A 25,689-nucleotide genomic window follows, 5' to 3' on the forward strand; every position below is an offset into this window, starting at 1 on the left:
AAAAGCCTTCATATATTTAAAGGAAAATATGATTTGAACATGTGAAGGAAGGTGATGTTGACCTAGATGGCAGAAGCAATGATATTAGTGGAAGGTGCTTGAAGTGTTCTGATATTTGATTTTTATTGCTCAAGCCAGTTTATTGATATTATTGGATGGTGCACTATTTGTTGTGTGTGTATCTATACTAAACGTTATTTTAGTGTGCAAGTAATTTAACATAGTTTTGTCAGTGTGGAGGCAATTGAACGAAGTCCTGTGTGTTTGCATGCAATTGAACAAAGTCCTGTCAATGTGCAGGGAACAGAAAAAGTCCTGTCAGTGTACAGGTAACTGAAAAAGTCCTGTCAATGTGCAGGTAAGTAAGTAAGTCCTGTCAGTGTGCAGTTATCTGTACCAAGTGCTGCTAGTGTGCAGTCAATTTCCAAGTCCTGTCAGTGTGCAGGCAACTGAACAAAGCCCTGTCAGTGTTTAGGTATGAGAATCAAATTCTGTCAGTGTGCAGTCAATCATCAAGTCCTGTCAGTGTCTAGGTATGAACAATCAAATTCTGTCAGTGTGCAGTCAATCATCAAGTCCGGTCAGTGTTTAGGTATGAGAATCAAATTCTGTCAGTGTGCAGTCAATTATCAAGTCCTGTCATTGTGCAGGCAACTGAACAAAGTCTTGTCAGTGTTTAGGTATGAGAATCAAATTCTGTCAGTGTGCAGTCAATCATCAAGTCCTGTCAGTGTGCAGGCAACTGAACAAATTCCTGTCCGTGTGCAGTCAATCACCAAGTCCTGTCAGTGTGCAGGAATCTGTGACAAGTCCTTTCAGTATGCGGGCAACTGTGACAAGTCCTGTCAGTGATTATCCAGGCAACATGTTTGACCAGTATGTTTTTCAATATTCTTTGAGAACAAATATTAAGCTATATTGATTACAAAGGTTAAACTCTTTACTCAGGTAAGCGATTTAGGGCCATCATGGCCCTCTTGTTGAAATTATCTGGGATTTACCTTGTAGACAATCCCAGTAAATTTCGAAATGGATAAAAAGGCAAAAACTGCGAAATATATATCAGTCGCTAGTGATGTGATACATACTTAAATAAGATTCAAATGATATATACACACCGTACATGATACAGTCACGTCTGACTCAACGTTAAAAGGCCCACAACAAGTAGCTGTACTTTGTTGTTTGTGAAAGCTTCCTTATTGTTTAAAATGAACAGAAGGCAGCTCCGGAAGCAACGAATATGACACTGAAGTTGACATAAATGGTATTTTCCGAAAACTTCCTTATCTTAGCTGATTTTTCTTAACCATTGTAGATAATGTTATTTTAATACTGTAACAGCACACCATGGTATATGTTAGCATGAAATAATGCTCGTTGTTTTGTGGAGGATAAGTTTTCTCTACTTGGTATTGCGTGTGACAGGCGTAACAGGTATGTGCTATTCTTGTTACAATATATAATCGAACTATTCTTCGTAAACAGCCCGTGAACAGCCTTAATGGTGGCAAAGCGAATTCTTTATATGGCTCGATTGTAACGTCACGTCTTAATTATTACAGTCATATTGCGATTTATTTGTTTAACGCATATTCCAGTGTGTGTATACCATGTGATAAATTACGTCATACATGCTACGTTAGAAGACAATATTGTGCTTATAAAGAAGACTTTAATCAAAGACAACTTTTCTTTAAGAACACCATTTTGAATGAGACAAAGGGCAGTCTTAGCCGCTTAAAGAGCCACGCCTTCGTTTTATTATTGGAGTTTGATAAGGTGATTAGTTTCATCAAACACTTAGACAAACCTGTTTCCAAAATAATGTTTTGACGGTGCTCCGTCAGACGGCCGAATTGCGAAAGGTTTGTCCAAGAAACTACACGCTAAATCAAACTCTGGTAAATATGGAAAGCGGTTTGCTATGAAAATACCATCGGGACTTATGGCTTTCCATAGGTTAAAGACAATGGGGCTTTGTTAGCGGCATAGACTGCGCTATGTTTCCTTTAAATTGGTGAAGAAATAAGAAAGTTATAGTTAGAGACTGTTACTAGGAAGTGCATGCATACATGTTTGTTTCTGTTATACAATACTAGTTATTTAGGTTCTATTGCAACTTTCGCTGTAAAACAAGCCAATGAATAATATAATAGGAAAGAAAGGGTTTAAGACACCCAAACTTCCACTTTCTCCGACTCGTTGCGTAAAAAATGTAAATATATCTTCAATAGTTAGGCTCGTCTTAGTAAGGATTAAGCTTGACGAAACAAAAAAAAACACAAACAACTTTGGAGTTTTTGACGTACAACTTCTCTTACTTATTTCAATTTGACCACATGACCCTGGTATACGACTTTAAAACTTATGACTAACTATGACATTATGTACACACTTTTTCGAAAGCTCACACATATTAATATTTAGATACATTTAAGAAATATAAGACAACTGTTACAGATACTTCATATAATCCAATTATATCATTTCCATATACATAAACATTTTAAATATGTATACAATTTATTAAAATTTGTATTATATATCCTATTCATGTAGGCACTCGCACATGATCAATATACACACAAGTTCTATAAAAATGCTCAACTTTATAAAATTAATTTTTAGTCAAGTCTTACCAGTCTGACTGTCCAAAGCTGAATGACAAATTCACGGACCAATACTACATTTCCTCGTGCTGACTTACAGCGCCACCAAGCGTTCATTACATTTAACTAAGGAAATATTTTTTCTTCTAATTCGTAAACTCAAACTAAGAAATTCACTTTTCTCAAAAAGAGATATTCAGTTGCGACATTTAAGTGATCGAACTCCTATTATCAAATTACCTTATGCATTTATAATGTAAGATAGTGATTTTCCTTCTTCTCACAATATAGGTGCTAAATCGCCAAATATTTGCAATAGATTACTTGTAGCATTTTTGTTAGATTTTGTTGTCAATCATTGACGTCTTATTTCTAAATGTGGCGTTCCAGCATGGATATATGTTATGTAATATTAATTAATTTAAAGCCCGCTGAGTCACGTGGTAGATACTGACCAAAGATATTGATGAGGCATTCTGTTTTTGACAAGCATCGAGGATACACCTCTGTTAGGATTTTCAATCAAATTTACAAAACATAGCATTAACATTTTTGAACTAGTGAATAGGAATTGTTATCACTGTTATTTATTATTATTACAATCAAGTTAACACTTAATACATGTATGCTGTTTTACTTGGAGACTTTCGAAGTGGACGTTGGACAAAATATACCAGTTATAACAACATTGCGTCGCATTCGACTAAAACTTTGTGCTAGAGCCGTGTATTCCGGACATTACTTTTACACCCATAACACGATAGTTTTCATCGTATCATTATAGGCACTGACTGCACAGTAGACAATGATGGTATTGGGAGATTCGGACCGGATTGTGAGCTCCCCTGTTGGTGTAAGGATAGGGGAGAATGTGATCAGACAAGCGGCACGTGCAACGCGGGCTGCGCCCCGGGCATGTTCGGTTCTAGCTGCTTGTACCGTGAGTGACAAATAGTTAAACACAGATACTTTTCATTGCCTATAATTGCTCTATATAGTATATAGAGCAAGTCTTAAATCGCTTTGCTTTAAGGGAATGGCTAATAGAATATGCTTTTGACGCTTTACCATACCTTTTGGGAACATCACACTCTTTCTAACATTAGACGATAATGCACATGGTACCGTACATTTTAGAAACATCAATTTTTTTTTTATAATGATAGGCGATATTGCACACGGCAAAACCACAAAACCGAGGCATTCCGACAATTTACCAAAATCACGACAACGCTCTGCCAGTTTGGCTGTGGATGATGATCTTACAACTTGCAGTTCCACAAAATATGCACATAAATCCAGAACAGAACCACCATGGTGGCGTATTTGGTTCCCGTACAGTGTCAATTTCTCCGTCATCGAAATGACCATCAAGCAAAATCTGCGACGTAAGTATGTCAATGTTGGAAAGGTTCATCCTCTTTATTTTGACAGACAAAATGAACGTGTTTATAACGTAAGAATTAAGTTACCAATTAAAATTCGTAACGTGAATGTTTATACACTGAAAACATAACATTCCGGAATGAAAACACATTTTGATATCAACTGGTATTGCATTTCAGAATGATTTAGGCGAACTTTAATATCTTATTTAAACTAAGATTTCCTTATTTCAGTGTATTTCGCTAATTTTACTGTTTCTGTTGCGACCATTTCGAAACAAAAAAGCACCAAGAAATTGTGGCCGTCTGAAGAGCACCGTTGTTACCAGGGTGATGGTTTTGTTCTCGCTAAGGATAGCGAATACACCACCATCAAGTTCTTTTGTAGACCTTCGTCATTGGGAAACACCATAAGAATCACACTTGCTTCAAACCGGTCTCGATTGGAACTTTGTGATGTAAATATCAACCAAGGTGAGCTGTTTCAAATGTACTAACCTACAGCTTTTTATATACGAAGGTCATAGACCCATGTCGGCAAATATCGTACAAACTGACAACAAACACAAACATTTATACATGTTGAACTTTTCTTTAATCCGAATTACAAACAAAATGAAATATATAAACACATGTTAATTTGAAATATTACAAAGTTCATACTATGTTTTTTATGGTAGAGTTTTCTTAATACTATAATATGCTTGACAATCATCGTCATACATTTAAATACTGTCTTTGTTTAGTTTGCTCTATTTTTATTTATTTTTAAAACATATTTATATTTTGGGTATACATATGCAAATACGTCAATAAGTTATCTACTATTATTTCTTTTTTTACACTAGTAAATACTACCTCAAGTTATTTCTTTTATATAAGAAGTCTATAAATAAAGCATAATCAAAGCGCAGAATACGCAGAATTACTACCTGCGGGCATGGACTTCAGCTGATTCAGTTTTCAATTTTATCCAAGAACTATGCCCATGTGGGCATCAGTTTTATAACAAATATGTACAAAGAATAAACACAAGGATATACGACAAAGAATAACAAAATATCTAAGTGATACATGTATTAGAAATAATAACACGCATATTTGCACACATTTCGTTTACAACTGTTCTACTTATATACTAATACGAGTCGGACATGGACACGTATTATGTGGTTTAATTACAGCTGAAAATGGAAAGTTGACAGTAAGGATTAATTAACAACTTGCATTATTTTTCTCACAAAAATGTTTAATTTAAGGAGGATATTATGTCAATGCTTAGATATAGTTTTTGGAAATTAAAAGTATTCGCCTTTCAAGAAATAATACTTCACTCTCCTTAGAACTATCTAAAGACCGATTTGACTATTAACATAATCTGAATCACTCGCGCATATCCATGACAACCACGAATTATCGCATATCTATACGCAATTTTTTTCACTAAGCACAAAAGAGTTCCAGCAAAAAATATATTTTTACTAATTTTGTTTAACTGAGGTGGGAGAAAAAACATCTTCCATTCCATGTTCTCGTTTTAGCTACTTGTGGCTGTATTTTTGTTTCGAGCAAAGTGTAATAAACACGTATGTTAACTGATTATACATAATGTGTTTCACCAATCCAGTTTGTGGATATCGCCGCTGGGGTGATGCTTGTGAGAAGGAATGTTACTGTGGAGGTGAAGCCCCCTGTGACAAGTATACCGGTGGTTGTCCTGGAACATGTAAGTGCGCCCTTTCTGTTCGTCCACAAGGCTTCCTCTCTTCGGCCAGTTATTGCATGAACACAATTTTAAACCCAGTTTTTAGTGTTTTCTAATTAAACGAAAACAAATATAGTATTTAATATTTTAAATTCCAAAGCTTTATAGTTTCAGTCGCAATCTTCAATAGCAGTTTATAAAAGCTATGTTAAAAGTTACAAATAAGTTTGGGTCGGTAATCTAATTGAATTTATTGTTAATGAAATGGATTTGTTTTTAATTAAAGTTTAATTTTAAGTTCATAAAAAAAAATGTTCTTTTCACCAAAAAAATCACAGAAGTTATATATTTCATAGCCTGTGATAACAGCATGCGCGGCAAACAATGCTCCATCCCCTGTAACAAACAATGCTCTAATGGCTGTAACAAGGGCGACGGGAAGTGCAGTTCGTGTGCACCTGGGTATCATGGGGACTTTTGTAACGAAAGTAAGAACATATTATAATTCGTGTAACAGTTTGAATGAGGAGCAAAATATAGTTTAACTTTATATATAAACTTTCAACAGCAAACTATTCCTTTCAATTTAGTTCACAGTGAGAAATATATAAATATTATCGTTATACCAGCATTAAATAAGCATTGCTATTTCTTTGCATTGAATATGCATTGTCTAATAACAACCTTATAACAACATAACATTTTTTTTGTACAGCTTGTGTTAACAACACATTCGGTCCTAACTGTTCCAACAAATGCAATGAACATTGCACCGGTCTATGTGACAATGTGATGGGGACCTGTAACGAGTGTTCTCCAGGATATAAAGGGCAGTTCTGCAATGAAAGTATGTTGTGCTGTATTCAAAAACTCATGAACTACATTTGTATCATGCCGTTCGTTTTTTTAAAGTTATATGTTTAAATGTTGTTGTTTTTTAATAAACATGTGTGGCGTAAGGTTCTGGTGGTCATATTCGTGGTATTGGCTTCTTCGGAAGTTTCGAGATCATATTTACATGACAATTTTTCTAGCCTGCTAAACCTATAGCTTTGGTCCGAATTGATCCGACTATGTAGAGAGTCAAGTTTCGATCCATGTAACAAGATTAACGGGACGTGCTTTAAATGCATTTCAGGAAAAAGTGACCATATTGTAGTTATTGTATGTCTTTACCATTAATATCGTATACGGCTCTGAAATATTTGACTGCATTGTTACCATAACAGAATAAATGTTATATAGTCTATATGCTTAAAAAGTACTTAAAAGGCTTTCTCCTAATAAGTCATGTTTTGTAAAAATAAACATTTCTTCCACCTCAGATAAGTAGATCCAATAATTTTACCATGCTAGATATTCTTATCTTGCCCACGGGCGAATATAAAATGCCCGTATGAAACTCCTTTTTAATGGTCACCTTCTGATTGTAACTACTTCCCTTGTTGAAGACTGTCGTCAGTAGCATCAAGAAAATCTTCTTATGGTAATATTTAGAACGCTAATTAATTATTTCTCGCATCAAATGTCACCAAAAACAGTTATCACGCACCATTCAAGAAATAATGCTTCATTCTCCTTAGAACTATTTAAAAAGACCGATTTGACTATTAACATTAACTGGATCACTACGCACATATCCATGACAACCACGTGCTATCGCATATCCATACGCAATTATTTTTACTAAGCACAAAAGAGTTCAAGCAAAAAATACATTTTTACTTAATTTTGTTTAACTGAGGTGGGAGAAAAAGCATCTACCATAGCCGCTCTTGTAAGATAGGTTCATCCCGACTCTCGCGCAGGGTGTTTTGCGGAAACTCGGTAAATCTCGTTTCCGCAAAACACCCTACGCTTGGGTCGGAATGGACCTATCTTACACTCTCGGCCATGGAAGATACTTATAATCCTTTATATCCTTCGTAAACCTGTATAGCTTGCCGCAGCGGAACCTTTGGCCGGAATTGTTCCCGAAACTGTCGCGATACGTGCTCTGGATCTTGTGATAATGAGGACGGAGCTTGTTGGTCATGTCAACCAGGATATCAGGGGAAGTTCTGCAACACACGTATGAAAATTGGCTTCTTTATGCATTGACAATTATTAAAAGATAATCGCTTTCATCAACTGTTACTAAATGCACTTATATGCATTAATTTCCAGCTATAAGAGATTTATTTTGTCTGCAAATTGTAAGTCAACCACTTTCAATTTCTTTAGCTTGCGACAAAAACAAATACGGCCAAAATTGTACCAACACCTGCAACATACACTGTTCTGAACCTTGTAACAAAGTAAACGGTTCTTGTAGAATATGCAAGCCCGGGTATAAGGAACGGTTTTGTAACCAACGTGTTTTTAATTATTGAACTGACAGAAAATATAAAAGCTATCTTGGTTACGAATAAAACACCACAAATAACGTTAAACTTCTGTTCAAAATTTAAATATGTTATCCTTTGTTAAATACTATTGGTTTACTTTTTTGTCTTAGTTTGGCATGCAAGGTGCCAAAGTATTCGATAAGGGTACACGTTTTTGTTTTAGCCTGTATTGTTAGGTTTGGTTCAGTTAACACACGTAAACTATTTTTTCTCATATGAAACAACAGCCTGTGACAATAACACGTACGGCCAGAACTGTGACAAGCAATGTAGCGATCATTGTGTTGGACCTTGTAACACTATTGACGGAACCTGCACTACATGTGAAGCTGGATTTGAGGGGCGATTATGCAACAAATGTAAGCATACAGCCAAATGATTTATATTCTTAAAGCATTGGTGTAAATATTTGCCTTACCGTGCCAAGATGAAAACCCATATAATACGCATTATTATAGATGTATTGTAGAGTTTGCTGCCTAAGAACTTTCAAATATGTGTCTAATTTGTGAGCATTTGCCAATGTCCATTAAGATTAGTTGCATTTCGTGCATTGCATTTATTCAGTCATGTTTTTTATATAACGTAAGGTATACTGAGGTATTTTCTGTAATATAATTTAGAAACTTCTACGGAATTAATTAGTTCTATGGTTATAATCTATTATGTTTATTCTATTAACTGCAGCCTGCGCAAAGACTAAGTGGGGAATGAACTGTAACAAAACCTGTGGCCAGTGTGCTACTGAAGAATGCAACTCTTACAACGGCTTCTGTAAAACGGGATGTCTGCCTGGTTACCAGCTAAACACTTGTCAAGAACGTATGTATACAGACCCAAAATCACATGGAATATAATAGTTATTAATAAATTATGTGTTGACGATATACGTTATATTGTTTTATGATGACAGTGTATCAAGTAACTATCTTAGTCTAGACTTAGTAACATTACCATCAATTAAATGAAAATGTCAGATTGAAAACTGACCCGAACGAGATATAATTACCTTGTTTATTTATAATACAATAATGTAATGTGATACTAACCTGAGATGCGTCTATATTTGACACGCTTTTCACTGACAACAACAAATTCAGATTAGTCCCTCTTAGCTTTCAAAATCATATCATAGTTGTTAAACAAAACAATATCCCGACATGTTATACTTTGCTTTACTTACTAAAATATCTTGCTTTTTAGCTTGTGACAATCGCTCATTTGGTGTGAACTGCAGTGGCAGATGTAATTCAAATTGCAAAGGTCCCTGTAACAAGACTACTGGCCTGTGTCTGGACTGTAAAAGCGGATGGAACGGATCTAAATGTGACAAAGGTATGTTAGTTGGATGTGCATATGGTTGGTGGTCAAAATTAATATGTTTCTGAAGAATTTTGTAACAATTTTGTCAACTATGATATGCGTCACGATTTTGGGCCTTCGAACAAAATTATTTTTTAAAATAAATATGTATATTGTCATTAATAAAAAGAGCACCAACAATGAATTTTTCAATGTAATTTAGTTTTTTTTTTTCATTTTTATGTAAAGGTATTTTTATTGGCGCATCATTTTTTGAGATTTATGACACTCACTTTCCTCTGTTTCCATAGCAACCACGTCTTTGCCCCTACTGATTTCAACTGTATTGATAATTCCTGTTTTAAACTCTCCGGTTATTTAAAAATACTGATATGTAAATCTTGCGTGTAATTTAAATATTGTGATTTGTTATTATCGACACCATATATGTGACGTAAAGTGGAGTATACGAAATGCGCCATGCATGGTCTTACTTTTAAACACATATCTTACGCAATTTTAGAAATATCATTATGAAGTATTTAGCATTGCTTTCCTAAATATCATTTAAATGCAACACTAAATAAACTAATATATTCGAAGGCCCAAAAATACATATCCGGCACAATCATTACATACAATAATACGTTCCATAACCAAAACATACCCAATCTTTGTCTTTAGTACTACTAGTATGTTACATTCACAATAATAAAACACCAACTAAACCTACTACTACTTCTACTACTAGGACGATGAAGACGATGACTTTTCCTTCAGAATTACCACTTTTACTACAGCATCAAGCACGGTTGTTTATATATCATGCGTTTTGTGATCCAGAGTGTCCAGGCGGTTACTACGGTTCACGCTGCATACATGGTTGTGGATACTGTTTGAATAGTCCCTGTGACAGAGTGTCAGGCAACTGTTCGGAAGGCTGCAAACCTGGATATCAACATACTCCAAAATGTTTTGAAAGTACTAATAATTTACTTTGTAGCTTGTGATTTACAACATATTGTTATCTATTGCTTAAGCAGTGTTTGTCAGATATAACTGACTAGCACATATCATTGCCTCGTTAAGGTGTTAAATTACTAAAACAAACTAAGGTTTTGGTTAGACCTTTTACCGACACTATACGACATTCAAAACGATATTAAAGTTGTACGACGTGTGTGTTCTTCTTGTAACTACTTTGAATTCAAATAAATGTATGTTTCGTTTCAGAGTGTCCAATTGGAACATTTGGTTTGAAATGCTTAAGAAATTGCAGTGTGCATTGTGATCGTACATGTGACCGTGTGAGAGGCCATTGCTCATGTCAAACGGGATACCAATTGCCGAAGTGTATTAATGGTAGTGTTCATATATATACTTTCTGCAACTATCGAAATGAATTTGGACATACGCGTGTTTATACATCATCCTTTTCAACTAGTATAAAAACCACTGTGACATCTACATGATCACATTTTCGTGTCTTTTGTTAAATATAAAGATCTTGTTATTGCCACATTCTTTGTGTCCTCGTCGTCCACAACAGGTTGCAAAACTGTAATATACTTTGCACCTTGAAACTTAGAACACATGCTCAAAATGAATAAACGTGCAGAGGAAGAGAAAGTCGAATTATTCACATTGACTAAGGCTGTATCATCCGCATGATTCTTGTAATTGTTTGGCCAGAATGTGAGCTTGGAACATGGGGGAAAAACTGCGGTCAAACGTGTGGAGGTTGCCATGCTGAAAACTGTAGCAAGACCGATGGCCACTGCCTTAGTGGATGTAAATATGGTTATAAAATATCACCGGACTGCATGGAAAGTAAGCAAATATTCCTATTTGTCAGCAAATAAGATTTTTTAAAACCTTTTTGTTATTAATTCGGGATAAGATCGTGTGCTAGGAGTTATGTGCATAGACATTCTGTTAAACGTTAATGGTGGTTGGGGCTAATTCACGCAATCTATGCATTTCTGAATATTTGGACGTCCATTAATTCGGACAACCATATTAAATTTCACAATACATTAACTTTATTTCTAGAATGTGACGACGGCAAATATGGTTACAACTGCTCTGAAACATGTAGCAGAAACTGTGAAGATCCAACGTCCTGTAACACAACCACCGGCTTTTGTGGCTCTTGCAAGCGGGGTTGGCAAGGCACAATGTGTAGTGAAAGTAAGGATACGTTCTTATGGTTTTTGTTTTAGAAAATTACAATGCTAATGCTATGTCCATTTCATATATTTATTTTATTATAGAACAACATTTAGTAAAAATGATGAATGAAGTGTGTAATGAAAATAAGGACATCTTCGTTTTTTTAAACAACATAAAACAGCAACGTGTATTACCACTCTATATTTTTAAATGTTTATCAATGCTGTATCACAATATTAAGACAAAAAATGTTTGCATTAATTAATAAGTTGTAGCAAGTCTCTTGAGTATACCGTTAAAAACACGAGTCATGTTGATGAAGAGTCTAATTATCTGTTGTTTCTAGCTAAAGAAGACGTTTGTACTTCACTGGATTTACTACTTAAAGTGTCTTTTGAATAATATTGATTTTTACTTTACTCTATTATTTTAGGATGTCCTGACCAAAGGTATGGCCGGAATTGCCAGGAAAAGTGTGGGCACTGTGAGGGAGCGACATGTAATATAATGGATGGTCATTGTATTTCATGTATACCTGGCTACATAAATGATGGACGATGCAAAACTGGTTGGTTCTTATTTGTAATTTACGCTTTTTTCTATGAAAACTTGTTCGTTAAAAGTGGTCTTACATAAGGAAACATATACGCAGACGTTTACGTTCCTGTCAATAAACTTATTCATGACAATTGTTATGAAATTCAGTGCATACTTTGTAAAATGTCAGCTGTTTTTTTCTGTGGTTTTAAACTATCCTGCGTTAGAAAGCAGTCAAAGTTGTTGATATAGAACACTGAAATAACTTGCGGTTACAAACCATTCGTTGTTTCAGTCTAAAAGCACATGATATTGAAAGCAAACAATACGTTTTTAAACGCAAAACGCTCTGTAAGAAATGTTTCAGTATTAAAGGCTAACAGTAAAAGATGAATAAAACAGTGTATAATGTTGGACTAAAATGATACAGAACAAAACAACAAGCAAGGTCCAACAACTCTTTTAGTGTTTTATGTGAATAGCAAATGCTTTTGAACACAAGCAAAACGACGAGGCAAAACGTTCTATATAGATATTTGTGTTTGATGCATTGATTTGCATTATGTACATGTTTTGTTCGTTCAAACAAGGATGTGAGGCTGGTAGTCACGGTGTGGACTGTCAGGAGCGGTGTGGAATGTGCGCCGGAAACAAATCCTGTCACCCGGAGAACGGGACCTGTCCACTTGGCTGCAAGACGGGGTTCTCTGGAGATGGATGTACACAGAATCTGAAAGGTAGTTACTGTGATGTATTGTTCTTACTATTATATAATCTATGAAACAAAAAAAGTATATTAAACGACATATCCGACTCGGTCTTTCAATGTTTGAAGTCATAGTATTGTCAGTAAGGTACTTTTTCGTCATTATCTAGTACAAAAGGCAAAGGCATAATGTTTAAAAACTCATTTAGAATTCGTTCATATAATAAATAATCTTTTGAAAAGTGTAGCAGCTATAGTTACAACGTTTAATATACGCTTCAATAAACGCGTGTATGTATATCGTTTTTAAAAGACATGGATAGTTCTCAAATGTTTATGTTGTTATTAGCAACTAGAGTAACATTCAAATATTTACTTTTGTTTCAAAACAACATGCCTATGCAAATGAAGCATTTAATGTTTCATTCTGATGTCTGTTTGATATGTTGAATAAGATGTATTTAAACTAAGCGACTTGATTAAATAAACAAGTTATTTTGTTAGGGCCGTCACAGCCTTTTACAGTGGCAATTGCTGGAGCTCTTGGAGGTGGAGTTTTGATCATCACCATTATTGCGGTAACAGTCGTTATTCTGTTGATGAAGAGGCATGAAGCTGAAAAACACCAGAAGAAACAGCCAGCAAATAAGTAAGCAACTATTTTTTATTGAAAACACAACTTGCTTTTAAATCCACAGTGTCTTTGTTTACATTTTCGCCGGGCGAACATTCTTCACTTGTTTCATTTTCTACAGTATAGGGTACTTTTGATTTTGCCAAACTTCATTTTATGTTTAAGGGAATGCACTATATTGATGATATACATGTTCAAGTGTGTGTAAGTGTATTTTTTGTCTAGTTGAACTGATTTATTATGACTTCAATGAGCATTTGTCATCAAGCCACTGTGTTTAAATCCAGGATGAGCTGGTAACTGTCAATTTGAGATGAATTAGTGTAATATGAATGACATTTAAATTGTAAGTATAGTTTTGACGCAACACATACTTAACAGGATACATAAGTCTGCAGATATCCGTCATCCTGGAACAAGTAAGGCCCAGACAAAACCATCTGATGATCTTGAAGAGTCAGGGAATAAACAACGTAAAGTTTATTTTCAAGGTATTTATTGAATGTATTAATTAAACTAGGTGTCTAAAAGCATATGTATAAAGAAATAAAAGTTAAAAAAAATCTTTACTATCACTTACCGGAAACCCGTCAGCTAAACTATGGACATATCTCGCCTTAGATCAGCCCCTTCCTGTGGCACCCCCGGACGATCCAGTAGTTGTACTTGAGCCCACCTACGGAAACATGAATGGTGAAGAGGGGCAGTCACCACGTAACCCCGTGATCTTGTCTCAGCTGCTCAGCTATATAGTCACAAAGTCTGCCGACCAGACATATTTTAGCACTGAATATACGGTGAACCTTCCTAGTCATGTATACTTTACTTACATTATCTAGAATTCGTGTTGAAAATATTACAAAGACTATGTTTTTATGGTAATAAGTATCGCATGTTTTATATCTAAGGAGAGGCTCCTCATTTGTTTCAAAACCATGAAATTATCAAACCCTGGTAAATGAAAGAAATTAAAATGTGAAAGTCATTTATTGACATTCTAATGATGTGTCCTACCTGTTAAATTGGGCTTTGCCTAGAAATAGCAATACTTATTAAGGAAATCATGTTATATTTAAAGAAAATTCCAACTGGCATGATTCACCCAGCCACCGCTGCCAGAGACCCGGAAAATGCCGGCAAGAGTAGATACAAGAACCTGTATGCTTGTGAGTAATTACCTATGGTTAAAACTAACACGTTTCGATTATCACGTTCAGTGAATTTCTGTGATCATACGTTACGTCGATTGTTGCGTGGTAAATAATACAAATATCTATTCAAAGTATAAACTTTCAGACGATCACTCAAGGGTACACCTGAAGAAACAGCAAGGAGGAACGGACTATATCAACGCTTGTTTCATTCAGGTACAGTACGGACTGTGTCGACACTTGTTCCATTCAGGTAGAGTACGGACTGTATCGACACTGGTTCCATTCAGGCACAGTATGGACTGTATCGACACTGGTTTCATTCAGGTACAGTACGGACTGTATCTACGCTTGTTTCATTCAGGCGCAGTACGGACTGTATCGAAACTTGTTCCATTCAGGCACAGTACGGACTGTATCTATGCTTGTTTCATTCAGGCACAGTACGGACTGTATCGACACTTGTTCCATTCAGGCACAGTACGGACTATATCGACAATTATTCCATTAAGGTACAGTACGGACTGTATCGACACTTGTTTCATTCAGGCACAGTACGGACTGTATCGACACTTGTTCCATTCAGGCACAGTACGGACTGTATCTACGCTTGTTTCATTCAGGTACAGTACGGACTGTATCGACACTTGTTTCATTCAGGTACAGTACGGACGGTATCGACACTTGTTCCATTCAGGCACAGTACGGACTGTGTCGACACTTGTTTCATTCAGACACAGACCGGACTGTATCGACACTTGTTTCATTCAGATACAGAACGGACTGCATCGACACTTAGTCCATTAAGGCACAGTACGGACTGTATCGACACTTGTTCCATTTAGGTAGAGTACGGACTATATCGACACTTGTTCCATTCAGGTACAGTACGGACTGTATCGACACTTGTTCCATTCAGGCAGAGTACGGACTGAATCGACACTTGATCCACTCAGGCACAGTATGAACTGTATCGACACTTTTTCCTATCAGGCACAATGCGGACAGTATCGACATTGTTCCATACAGGTACATCACGGACTGTATCAACACTTGTTCCATTCAGGTACAGTACGGCCTGTATCGAGACTTTTTTTATTCAGGCACAGTACGGACTGTATCGACACTTGATCCATTCAGATTCAATTCGGACTGTATCGACACTTGTTCCATTCAGGTACAGTATGGACTGTATCGAAACTTGTTTCATTCAGGTACAGTACGGACTGTATCGACACTTATTTAATTCAGGAACCGTTCGGACTGTATAGGCACTTGTTTCATTCAGGTACAGAACGGACTGTATCGACACTTGTTCCATTTAGGTACAGAACGGCCTGTATCGACATTTTTTCATTCAGCCACAGTACGGACTGTCTCGACACTTGTTCCATTCAGGTACAGTACGAACTGTATCGACAATTGTTTCATTCAGGCACAGTACGAACTGTATCGACACTTGTTCTATTCAGGCACAGTACGGACTGTATCGACACATGTTCCATTCAGGTACAGCATGGAGTGTATCGGCACTTGTTTCATTTAGGTACAGTTCGAACTGCACTGACTATTGTTTCATTCATGTACAATACGGACTGTATCGACACTTGTTTCATTTAGGCACAGTACGGACTGTATCGACACTTTTTCCATTCAGGTACAGAACGGATTGTATCGACACTTATTTAATTCAGGAACCGTTCGGACTGTATAGGCACTTGTTTCATTCAGGTACAGAACGGACTGTATCGACACTTGTTCCATTTAGGTACAGAACGGCCTGTATCGACATTTTTTCATTCAGCCACAGTACGGACTGTCTCGACACTTGTTCCATTCAGGTACAGTACGAACTGTATCGACAATTGTTTCATTCAGGCACAGTACGAACTGTATCGACACTTGTTCTATTCAGGCACAGTACGGACTGTATCGACACATGTTCCATTCAGGTACAGCATGGAGTGTATCGGCACTTGTTTCATTTAGGTACAGTTCGAACTGCACTGACTATTGTTTCATTCATGTACAATACGGACTGTATCGACACTTGTTTCATTTAGGCACAGTACGGACTGTATCGACACTTTTTCCATTCAGGTACAGAACGGACTGTATCGACTCGTGTTTAATTGATGTACAATATGGACTGTATCGACGCTTGTTCCATTCAGGCACAGTACGGACTGTATCGACACTTGTTCCATTCAGGCACAGTACGGACTGTATCGAAACTTGATCCATTCAGGTACAGTACGAACTGTATGGACACTTGTTTCATTCAGATACAGTATGGACTGTATCGACACTGGTTTCATTCAGGTACAGTACGAACTGTATCGACACTTATTCCATTCGGGCACAGTACGGACTGTATCGACATTTGTTCCATTCAGGTACATCACGGACTGTATCGACACTTGTTTCATTCAGGTACAGAAAAGGCCTGTTTCGACACTTGTTACATTCAGGTACAGAAAAGGCCTGTTTCGACACTTGTTCTATTCAGGTACAGAACGGCCTGTATCGACACTTATTCCATTCAGGTACATCACGGCCTGTATCGACACTGGTTCTATTTATGTACAGTACGGACTGTATCGACACTGGTTCTATTTAGGTACAATGCGGACTGTATCGACACTTGTTCCATTCAGTTACAATACGGACTGTATCGACAATTGTTCCATTCAGTTACAGTACGGACTGTATCGAAACTTGATTTATTCAGTTACAGTACGGACTGTATCGACACTTGTTCTATTTAGGTACAGTACGGACTGTATCGACACTTGTTCCATTTAGGTGCAGCACGGAGTGTATCGACACCTGTTTCATTTAGGTACAGTACGGACTGTTTCGAAACTTAGGTACAGTACCTAGTGTACCGACAGTTGTTTAATTCAGATACAGTACGGACTGTATCGACACTTGTTTCATTTAGGTACAGTACGGACTGTATCGACACTTATGTACAGAACCTAGTGTATCGACAGTTGTTTAATTCAGGTAAATCACGGACTGTATCGACACTTGTTCCATTCAGGTGCAGTACTGACTGTATCGACACTTGTTCTATATAAGTACAGTACGGAGTGTTTTGACACTTGTTCCATTTAGGTACAGTACGGACTGTATTCACACTTGTTCTATTTAGGTATAGTAAAGATTGTATCGACACTTGTTTCATTCAGGTGCAGTACTGACTTGATCGACACTTGTTCCATTCAGGTACAGTACGGACTGTATCGACACTTGTTCCATTCAGGTACAGTACTGTCTGGACACTTGTTCTATGTAGGTACAGTACTGTATTCACACTTGTTCTATTTAGGTATAGTAAAGATTGTATCGACACTTGTTTCATTCAGGTGCAGTACTGACTGTATCGACACTTGTTCCATTCAGGTACAGTACGGACTGTATCGACACTTGTTCCATTCAGGTACAGTACTGTCTGTATCGACACTTGTTCTATGTAGGTACAGTACGGACTGTATTTACACTTGTTCCATTTAGGTATAGTACAGATTGTATTCACACTTAATCCATTCAGGTACACTACTGACTGTATCGACACTTGTTCTATGTAGGTACAGAACGGACTGTATTCACACTTGTTCCATTTAGGTATAGTACGGATTGTATTCACATTTGTTCCATTTAGGTACAGTACGGACTGTATCGACACTTTTTTCATACAGGTGCAGTACGGACTTCATTCGGGTAAAATACCGCCTGCCTCAACACGTTCTTAGTTCATGTAAATTACGAACTGTACCAACACGTCGTTCATTCATGTACAGAACGGAATATATCGACGCTTTGTTTTATTCATAAACTAAATGATTCCGAGACACAAATAAAATATGTCAAAACCTGTGCCTATTGGATAAAGGAAAGTGTCAATTTTCGCAATTATTTTTCTCATTTGTTTTAACACTTCTGATATCTGAAACTCAATTTAACACTTCTGATATCTGAAACACTTTCTTTTGAAAGGGTTATTCCGGAAGGCCAGAGTTCATTGCTTCACAAGGTAATTATAATCAGATATCATTACAATTCTAGTTTATTTTCTAAACTACGCAATGGACATTACTGGCAACATTTTAATAATTGTCAAATAATTGAACTTTTCCATGAGTCTTCTCGAATGCATCGACGAATATTAAATTACAATATTAAATTCTAGTACGTAAATATATATATGCATATAATATATATGCACCCGTTGTTTCTATGACAATAGTGATAAATAAAACACGAAAATATAGTTTTCGATGATTATATATGACTAAAATCACTGTTTTTTCCTGTATCTGTTTCTATGAATAACATTAATTCTATAAACTTCGACTCTCTGACGGGCCAGGTCCTATGGAAGCTATGATTGAAGACTTTGTTCGGATGATCTGGGAAAATAGCGTCATTACAGTCGTCATGGTTACCAACCCCGTCGAGCTGGGAAAAGTTAGTGTCACATAGCTTGTATACACATAGAAAACAATACGTCTGTGTAATATCTTGGTTAAAGCGCACGCACTTATACAACAGCTTGTTACTTTTTGCCATGAAATATATCATATCAGAAACACTGCAGTAGTAACGTGATATAAACTTTTCAGATCAAATGCCTGCCGTATTGGGGGGAGATGAATGAGGAAAAGGAGATTGGTATGTTTGTGGTGGAGCTTACGGCAGGGAAGGAAAATAGCGACTTTGCTGTCAGGGATCTAACAGTGTTCGAGAAGGTAGGTCGGTGATGTTATTTTTGTTCGAGAAGTGATTACTATGCCCGCCTTCGAAGATGCTGGAGTATATAGCATTGAACATGTCTATATGTCGGTAGACCAAACCTTGTCTGATTGATTACTAAAGTACTCTGTAACTTAAGATCAAACTTGGAAGGGTGGTTGTAATGACAAGTAAATGAACTCTATTGATGATGAGTTTGGTAGGTCTTAGGTCAATGCCATGGTGATCTTGAACACAAATAGCTTGTCCGATTTATAACTAATAAGATTTGGCCTATGGTCATCAAACTTCTCCGTTCAAGTACAGTTCGGACTGAATTCAGGTTCAGTACGGACTGAAACGACAATTATTCCATTAAGCACAGTACGAACTGTATCGACACTTGTTCCATTTAGGTACAGTACGGACTGTATCGACACTTGTTTCATTCAGGCACAGTACGGACTGTATTGACACTTGTTTCATTCAGGTACAGTACGAACTGTATCGACACTTGTTCCATTCAGGCACAGTACGTACTGTATCGACACTTGTTTCATTCAGGTGCATTACGCACTGTATCGACACTTATTTCATGCAGAACCAAAAGGACTGTTTTGGCACTTGTTTTATTCAGGTATAGTAAGGAATGTATCGACACTAGCGCCAATCGCGTACAGTACGTACTACATTCATATTGTATCAGCACTTGTTTCATTCAGGAACACTACGGAATATATTGGCACTTATTTCACTCAGATTCAGTACGGACTGTATCGGCGCTTGTTTCATTAGATTCAGTACGGACTGTATCGACACATATATCATTCTGTATCGACACTTGTTTCATTCAGATTCAGTACGGACTGTATCAATACTTGCATTAGATACGGAAAGTGTTGACATTTTCCATTAGGGATAAAACGATGATCGAGTATTGTCGAAAGTCGATTTTTTGTGTCCGAGTTAGGCGATAATCGATTTCATTATTCCATTATCGATTATCGCTTATGTACGGCAAAGGGAAGTAACCGTGTTGTGTATGTATTGATTTTCTTTAAAACGTTTTTGCATAAAATCGTGAAAGTGGTTCTTGTCATTCTATTTTTCTTCATGTAAAAATGGATCATTGAGCTAAACAGATAATGTAACATGTTATATTTAAATATATATTCTTGTATCTTGTAGCATTGGTTTTATTGAACTGGCATGCACACTTTTGCTAATTTTCGACTCAGACTCTGAAATGGCCTTTTTAAAGTAAAAAATCATCTTCATTGTAATATCAAATATATATAAAAAAATATCAAGTAAAAATGATGATTTATTCAGCATTTCCCCATGTTATATCTTGCTAGAAAAATATAAATTCATTTCAACATGATGTCATGATAATTGATAAGTATTTCATGTAAACGATTGGAACATTTTTTAATTGTAACCTGGAATGTTTAACAAAACATCATTTAAAACATAACTGATTGTAATATGTTCATTCATTTAAAGACATATATGTACAAACCAATATAGTTTTGTATATATTTGTAATATATTCACTTGTTCCGTTTCGATTATATAATCGATGATTAATCGAAATTGCTCGTCCGATGTTTTTCGATGATCGATTATGACTTTGGTCCGATTCTCAATTCCTACTTTCCATTATGTATGATGTTTACTAAGTTGGATGACGCAGTGCATAAAAAAGTAGCCCACCCCGTCCGTTCTACAACTTACTATTCATTTCAAATATTATGACACATGTTCATCGTAAACATATTTTGTTTGTTGGGTTCATGATCCTTCTAAAAGTTTTATCTCAATGAAAATAAAAGAAATGTATAGTTTATCCTTGTTTTGGCCATTTGAATGCAGGAATGAAACATACCTCTTGTTTTTAGAATGTTATCATACAATCCGACGTTATATAGAGTTTGAAAGAAGACTTTAGCTGTTAGCCTGTTACAGACTAACCCGGACGTAGCACGGAGTGTCCGCCAGTTCCACTACACAGCGTGGCCGGACAAAGATGTGCCGGATAGCCCCGCCAGCCTGCTCATGTTCTGGCACACTGTCCGCGCGTACGACCCCCAACGTGTAGCGCCATGGCTTGTGCATTGCAGGTGAGTGAATTTATGGTTTTACCGCCATGAATCTGACCAACATGAGATATGCTGCGAATCGTGACCTTATTTTGCATTAACTGTTTTTAAAAAAATATACTGTACTGAAAATACTATAGCACAGATATATTTCAATCATTTTCCCTTTGGTAAAATTATCTAGTTTATCGCGTGTCGTTAGGATTCGATCTTGTCAGCTTCAGGGTTGTGTCCATTTATATACTAAAGATGATAATGGGAAGTAGCGACAACGTAGTCTTCTATAAATTTGCGTTTTTCTGTACCTTCCAGCGCTGGTGTTGGACGAACTGGAACATTCATTGCGATGGACATTCTACACAGCCAGGGTAACAAGACTGGCGTCATTGACGTATTCCAGTGTGTGCACACTCTGAGGGATCAGCGCGTCAATATGGTCCAAACACTCGTATGGCTTACCTAGTATCTTGCTTGGTTTCTAGAACAACAGAAAACTTAAATATATTATCCCTTTTATTGAAAATGAGCTATATTAAAAATAGAAAATATATAATGTTTCAAACAAATTAAGGTTATAATCGTTAAAATTATATACTTTTCGTAATCTCCAGAGTCAGTACAAATTCCTACACGAGGTAATGTACGAGGCCCTTGTACTGTCTTCTTGGCCAGTCCCGGTTGATGAATTTCCCAATGAACACCAGCGCCTCGTCAAGGTCGACCCCGTCCTCAACAAGACAAACATTCTACTAGAATATGAGGTACGTACTCATGTACACACAACATTTAAGTAATTCTTTCACACTTTCATTCGTAATCAGAAAAGCGTGTTAACAATTTAATGCAAACAAACAGAAAACACCTGTCAATATAAAAAAGGAAAGAAAAAAAAAACAAAACATATGTGTGTTTTAACAAATACTGCTTGGCAGTTTTCACTAGATTCACGATTTGACAACCATGCATCTTGTGCTGTTCAAAATGTGTACTCTCTTTCAAAATTTTCAAAAATATTGAGCCTTTGTAGCCAATACCTCGCGCCCTTGGAAATCCTCCGTATTTCAGAATGAAAAGGCCTACCAGACGATGGTGTTTTCAAAAATTCGCCTGGATTCGTATGGTCAAGAGATGGACGTCTTTTCTATTGCGAGTTTGCCGGAGAACGTCAGCAAAAACAGATCACAGTCCGTACTTGCTCGTATGTTGTTTGATGAAGTATTTCGTATCATATGTTCTATTACTTATGACAGTTTTATCACGCTTATGTGTGTGTGTGTGTGTGTGTGTGTGTGCGTGTGCGTGTGCGTGTGTGTGTGCGTGTGCGTGTGTGTTCTTGTGCTTGCATGTAACTTGAAATAGTTTTTGATAAAGCACATCTTTTTCTACAGAGAGTATTCCTTTCATTTCAGAAAATATGTACAGACCTATCCTTCGCACGCCAGTAAGCGGACGCAACGACTATATTAATGCTGTTTACATTCCGGTAAATGTTATAATGTTACAAATCGTTGTCATTAATTCAGGAGATTTGGTATCTTTATTTTCGATGATCGCCGCAAACAGTATAGCCATAATGTACCACGCATTCAAACATGTGCTATGTTGCAGACGCTGTTTGAACGATACGCATTTGTGGTGAGTCAGACACCCCTAGAGGAGACGCTAGTGGACCTTTGTCGCCTTATACACGACCTCGACATCCGCATCGTGGTCTCATTCCCGGACGAAGGGAGAGAACAGGTTGGTGTAGGTTCCCTGGATAGCAAATTGTCTTCGTCTTTCTTTTAAATTCACGATTATGATTCATTTCATGTCGATTAGATTGTTAAGATATTTGTATTTTAGACTTAAATTTACTCCAAAATGATTTAGATGGTGTTTTCCGTTGGATTTAAAAAAACAAAGTACTGTTTAAGCCGGTGAAGTGAAAATGACAATGTATCATCTTTCATTGATTCATTTCAACTCAATTCGATAGTGTAGATATTAGTATTTTAGATTTAAAATTACTACGAATAATTACGTCTTAAGCCGGTGCTACAATGCTGTGTCTTCCATTGCTCTGAATCAACCCTAGACAGCAATTTGCAGTACTTTTTTATGTATTTTGTGTATGTCTTACCGAATATATTAACATATTGTTTAGTAACACCCATATCCCTTAAATAGTCTTTATTCAAATTGTGTTTTGAATGTATATTAAAGGTTGGTAAACTTCCAACCAGCGGGTCAAGCACAATCGGACCTTTCACAGTTCGTTTTGAGAAGGAGAAAACATCGGACAGCATAATACACAGAAAATACTCACTGACAAACAAAACTGGGGTAACGGTTGATTTTACAATAAAGATCATAATATTATAATTGTTCAATATAATTGTCTTATAATAGGGTATCCGACGTTGTTCTTCATTATTAATCTTGGTAAATGTAAGATTATAATAAAAACGAAAGTGCCATAGCCATTTTATGGAGCTCGTGTTAGCAATTGAGTATAATTATATGGCCGTCAATTGTAATTTAAGGGTAAGAAAGAGTTCTGCCAGCTGGTGTACAGGAAATGGACGATGCGACAGGTGGTTCCGTCGGATCGGAAGTCATTTGTGATGCTTCTACATGAAGTTGAGACACTTCGAAAGGCGAATCGAAAAAGTCCAGTCCTTATAACCTGCTTGTGCGTATACTCTTATGTTAAGTTATGACAGTAATGAGCCAATAAGGCAATTTCCAAGAATGTTGATGATGTATTATTAATTGTTTTATAAACTTCGAAAACATCTTCTTCAGTAATTATGTTTAAAAGGTACTGAAATGTAAGTAAACATTTCAAAAAATTAGTGTCAAAATGTGTTATGTTACCATTCCTGACAGTACGGGCTTCGAGCGAAGCGGCCTGGTGGCGGTGTTGTTTGCCGTTCTTGCTATACTGACCTGGACAGGTGCCGTATCTGTCCCCCTCGTTATACGACACTTACGGACACGCAGGCAACAACTCGTACCAAATTTCGTATGTTAACGATTTCAAAAAATAGCTCAGCCTTACAATCTAGCCATTTAGGATAATAAAACTGCAGTTTTTTCTTTATTTTTTTTTTTTAAATCAGCACTTTTTACCAACTAAATGGTTTTACTAGCAAACAAACATCAAACATAGAAATGTTAAGGTTTTAAGCAATTTTTCCATTTTTCATTGCATTTATCTTGCTATTTTGTTCCCGTTATGTGCAAAGTCAAAGCATTAAAATGTAGTTGCAGTGTCAATAGAGAGCATTAAGTCTTAATATTTCCTACATAAGAAATGATGTACTATTTTTTTACTGTTTCAGGAGCAGTTTCAGTTCTGCCACGATGTGGCCCTGGACCACGCCAATGCAAGAGAAACCTGCGACAATGTCTGACTGTGAGATATATTCCATGGAGCTAGTGCTTCAGTGACGGATTATGTATTAAACCTAATAAACCCTATTAAACAAAATTTGCCGGTCGTTCTTGACCGGCCTTTTCTAGTGTTTCTAGAAAGATAGAACGTACATAACGATCTTCGTTTGTAAAATTTTGGTTATGCATGCTTAACAGTTTAATAAACAGTTGTTAGCTGCTTGAGCTATTATTATTATTAGAAGACTAGACATACTGCTTGAAATGAGACTGACTGAGGGTATTATTTTCTCCCCAAATTCAACCTTTGGAGTATCGAATGTTCTCTGATAACTTGAATACCACATACCAAATAGCGGAGTATCAGCATCCAGTCTCCTACGAAATTATCTTCCTTGACATGAAGAATAAATCTGTCTACCCTTGATCTATATTATTATTAGAGTTTTATTTTCCTTTTCATGGATTTTGTTTATATCATTTCAATTGTTCAAGGTGAATGGAGGTAAAAATCAACAAAAAATCAAAGATTACTTATAATAAGTGGAACGCGATATCTATAAATGGTCACGTGATTTGCATTTGGGCAGTATTTACTGTACCGTATTTTATTGTTTATGCTATTGTAGCATTATATTTTATTCCCTTATTTGTATTTGTACATGATATTGTGGAATTATGGGATTTTTCTCCTTTTATTTATATTTGTATATAATCAGTAGCAGTAGCAGTATGCTTTACTCCATTCATCTGTAGTTGTATGTTTTATTACTTTTTTACTCTTGCTGTTTTCTTTTTTTTAAATATATGGTACAGAATAATTATATTGTTTGTTTAAGCCTGCTGTATATTAAAACACTACCTTCACATCAGCACTTCCA

The 25,689-nt window shown here is 36.4% G+C and overlaps 1 protein-coding gene across 2 annotated transcripts; it reads left to right on the top strand.

Moving 5' to 3' along the window:
• Positions 1-1,289: 1,289 nt before the first annotated feature.
• Positions 1,290-25,689, top strand: LOC128229313 (uncharacterized). 2 transcript variants are annotated; one of them, XM_052941166.1, is made up of 35 exons: positions 1,290-1,437; positions 3,397-3,552; positions 3,779-4,000; positions 4,232-4,471; positions 5,625-5,723; positions 6,059-6,190; positions 6,418-6,549; positions 7,642-7,773; positions 8,317-8,448; positions 8,777-8,911; positions 9,293-9,424; positions 10,235-10,372; positions 10,625-10,753; positions 11,084-11,221; positions 11,444-11,581; positions 11,997-12,131; positions 12,691-12,837; positions 13,311-13,455; positions 13,822-13,931; positions 14,062-14,237; positions 14,519-14,606; positions 14,737-14,807; positions 18,594-18,630; positions 18,967-19,064; positions 19,220-19,345; positions 21,297-21,451; positions 21,743-21,878; positions 22,042-22,191; positions 22,496-22,628; positions 22,840-22,913; positions 23,039-23,170; positions 23,636-23,755; positions 23,956-24,104; positions 24,302-24,437; positions 24,757-25,689. In XM_052941166.1, the coding sequence occupies exons 1-35, from the start codon at positions 1,374-1,376 to the stop codon at positions 24,826-24,828; spliced, it is 4,509 nt and encodes a 1,502-aa protein (XP_052797126.1). In that variant the 5' UTR covers positions 1,290-1,373; the 3' UTR covers positions 24,829-25,689. The 2 variants fall into 2 exon arrangements, with proteins under 2 accessions (XP_052797126.1, XP_052797127.1); XM_052941167.1 differs by having other exon boundaries at positions 13,822-13,913.

This window comes from Mya arenaria, chromosome 3 (genome assembly GCF_026914265.1).
Source record: "Mya arenaria isolate MELC-2E11 chromosome 3, ASM2691426v1".
Classification (NCBI taxonomy): domain Eukaryota; kingdom Metazoa; phylum Mollusca; class Bivalvia; order Myida; family Myidae; genus Mya; species Mya arenaria.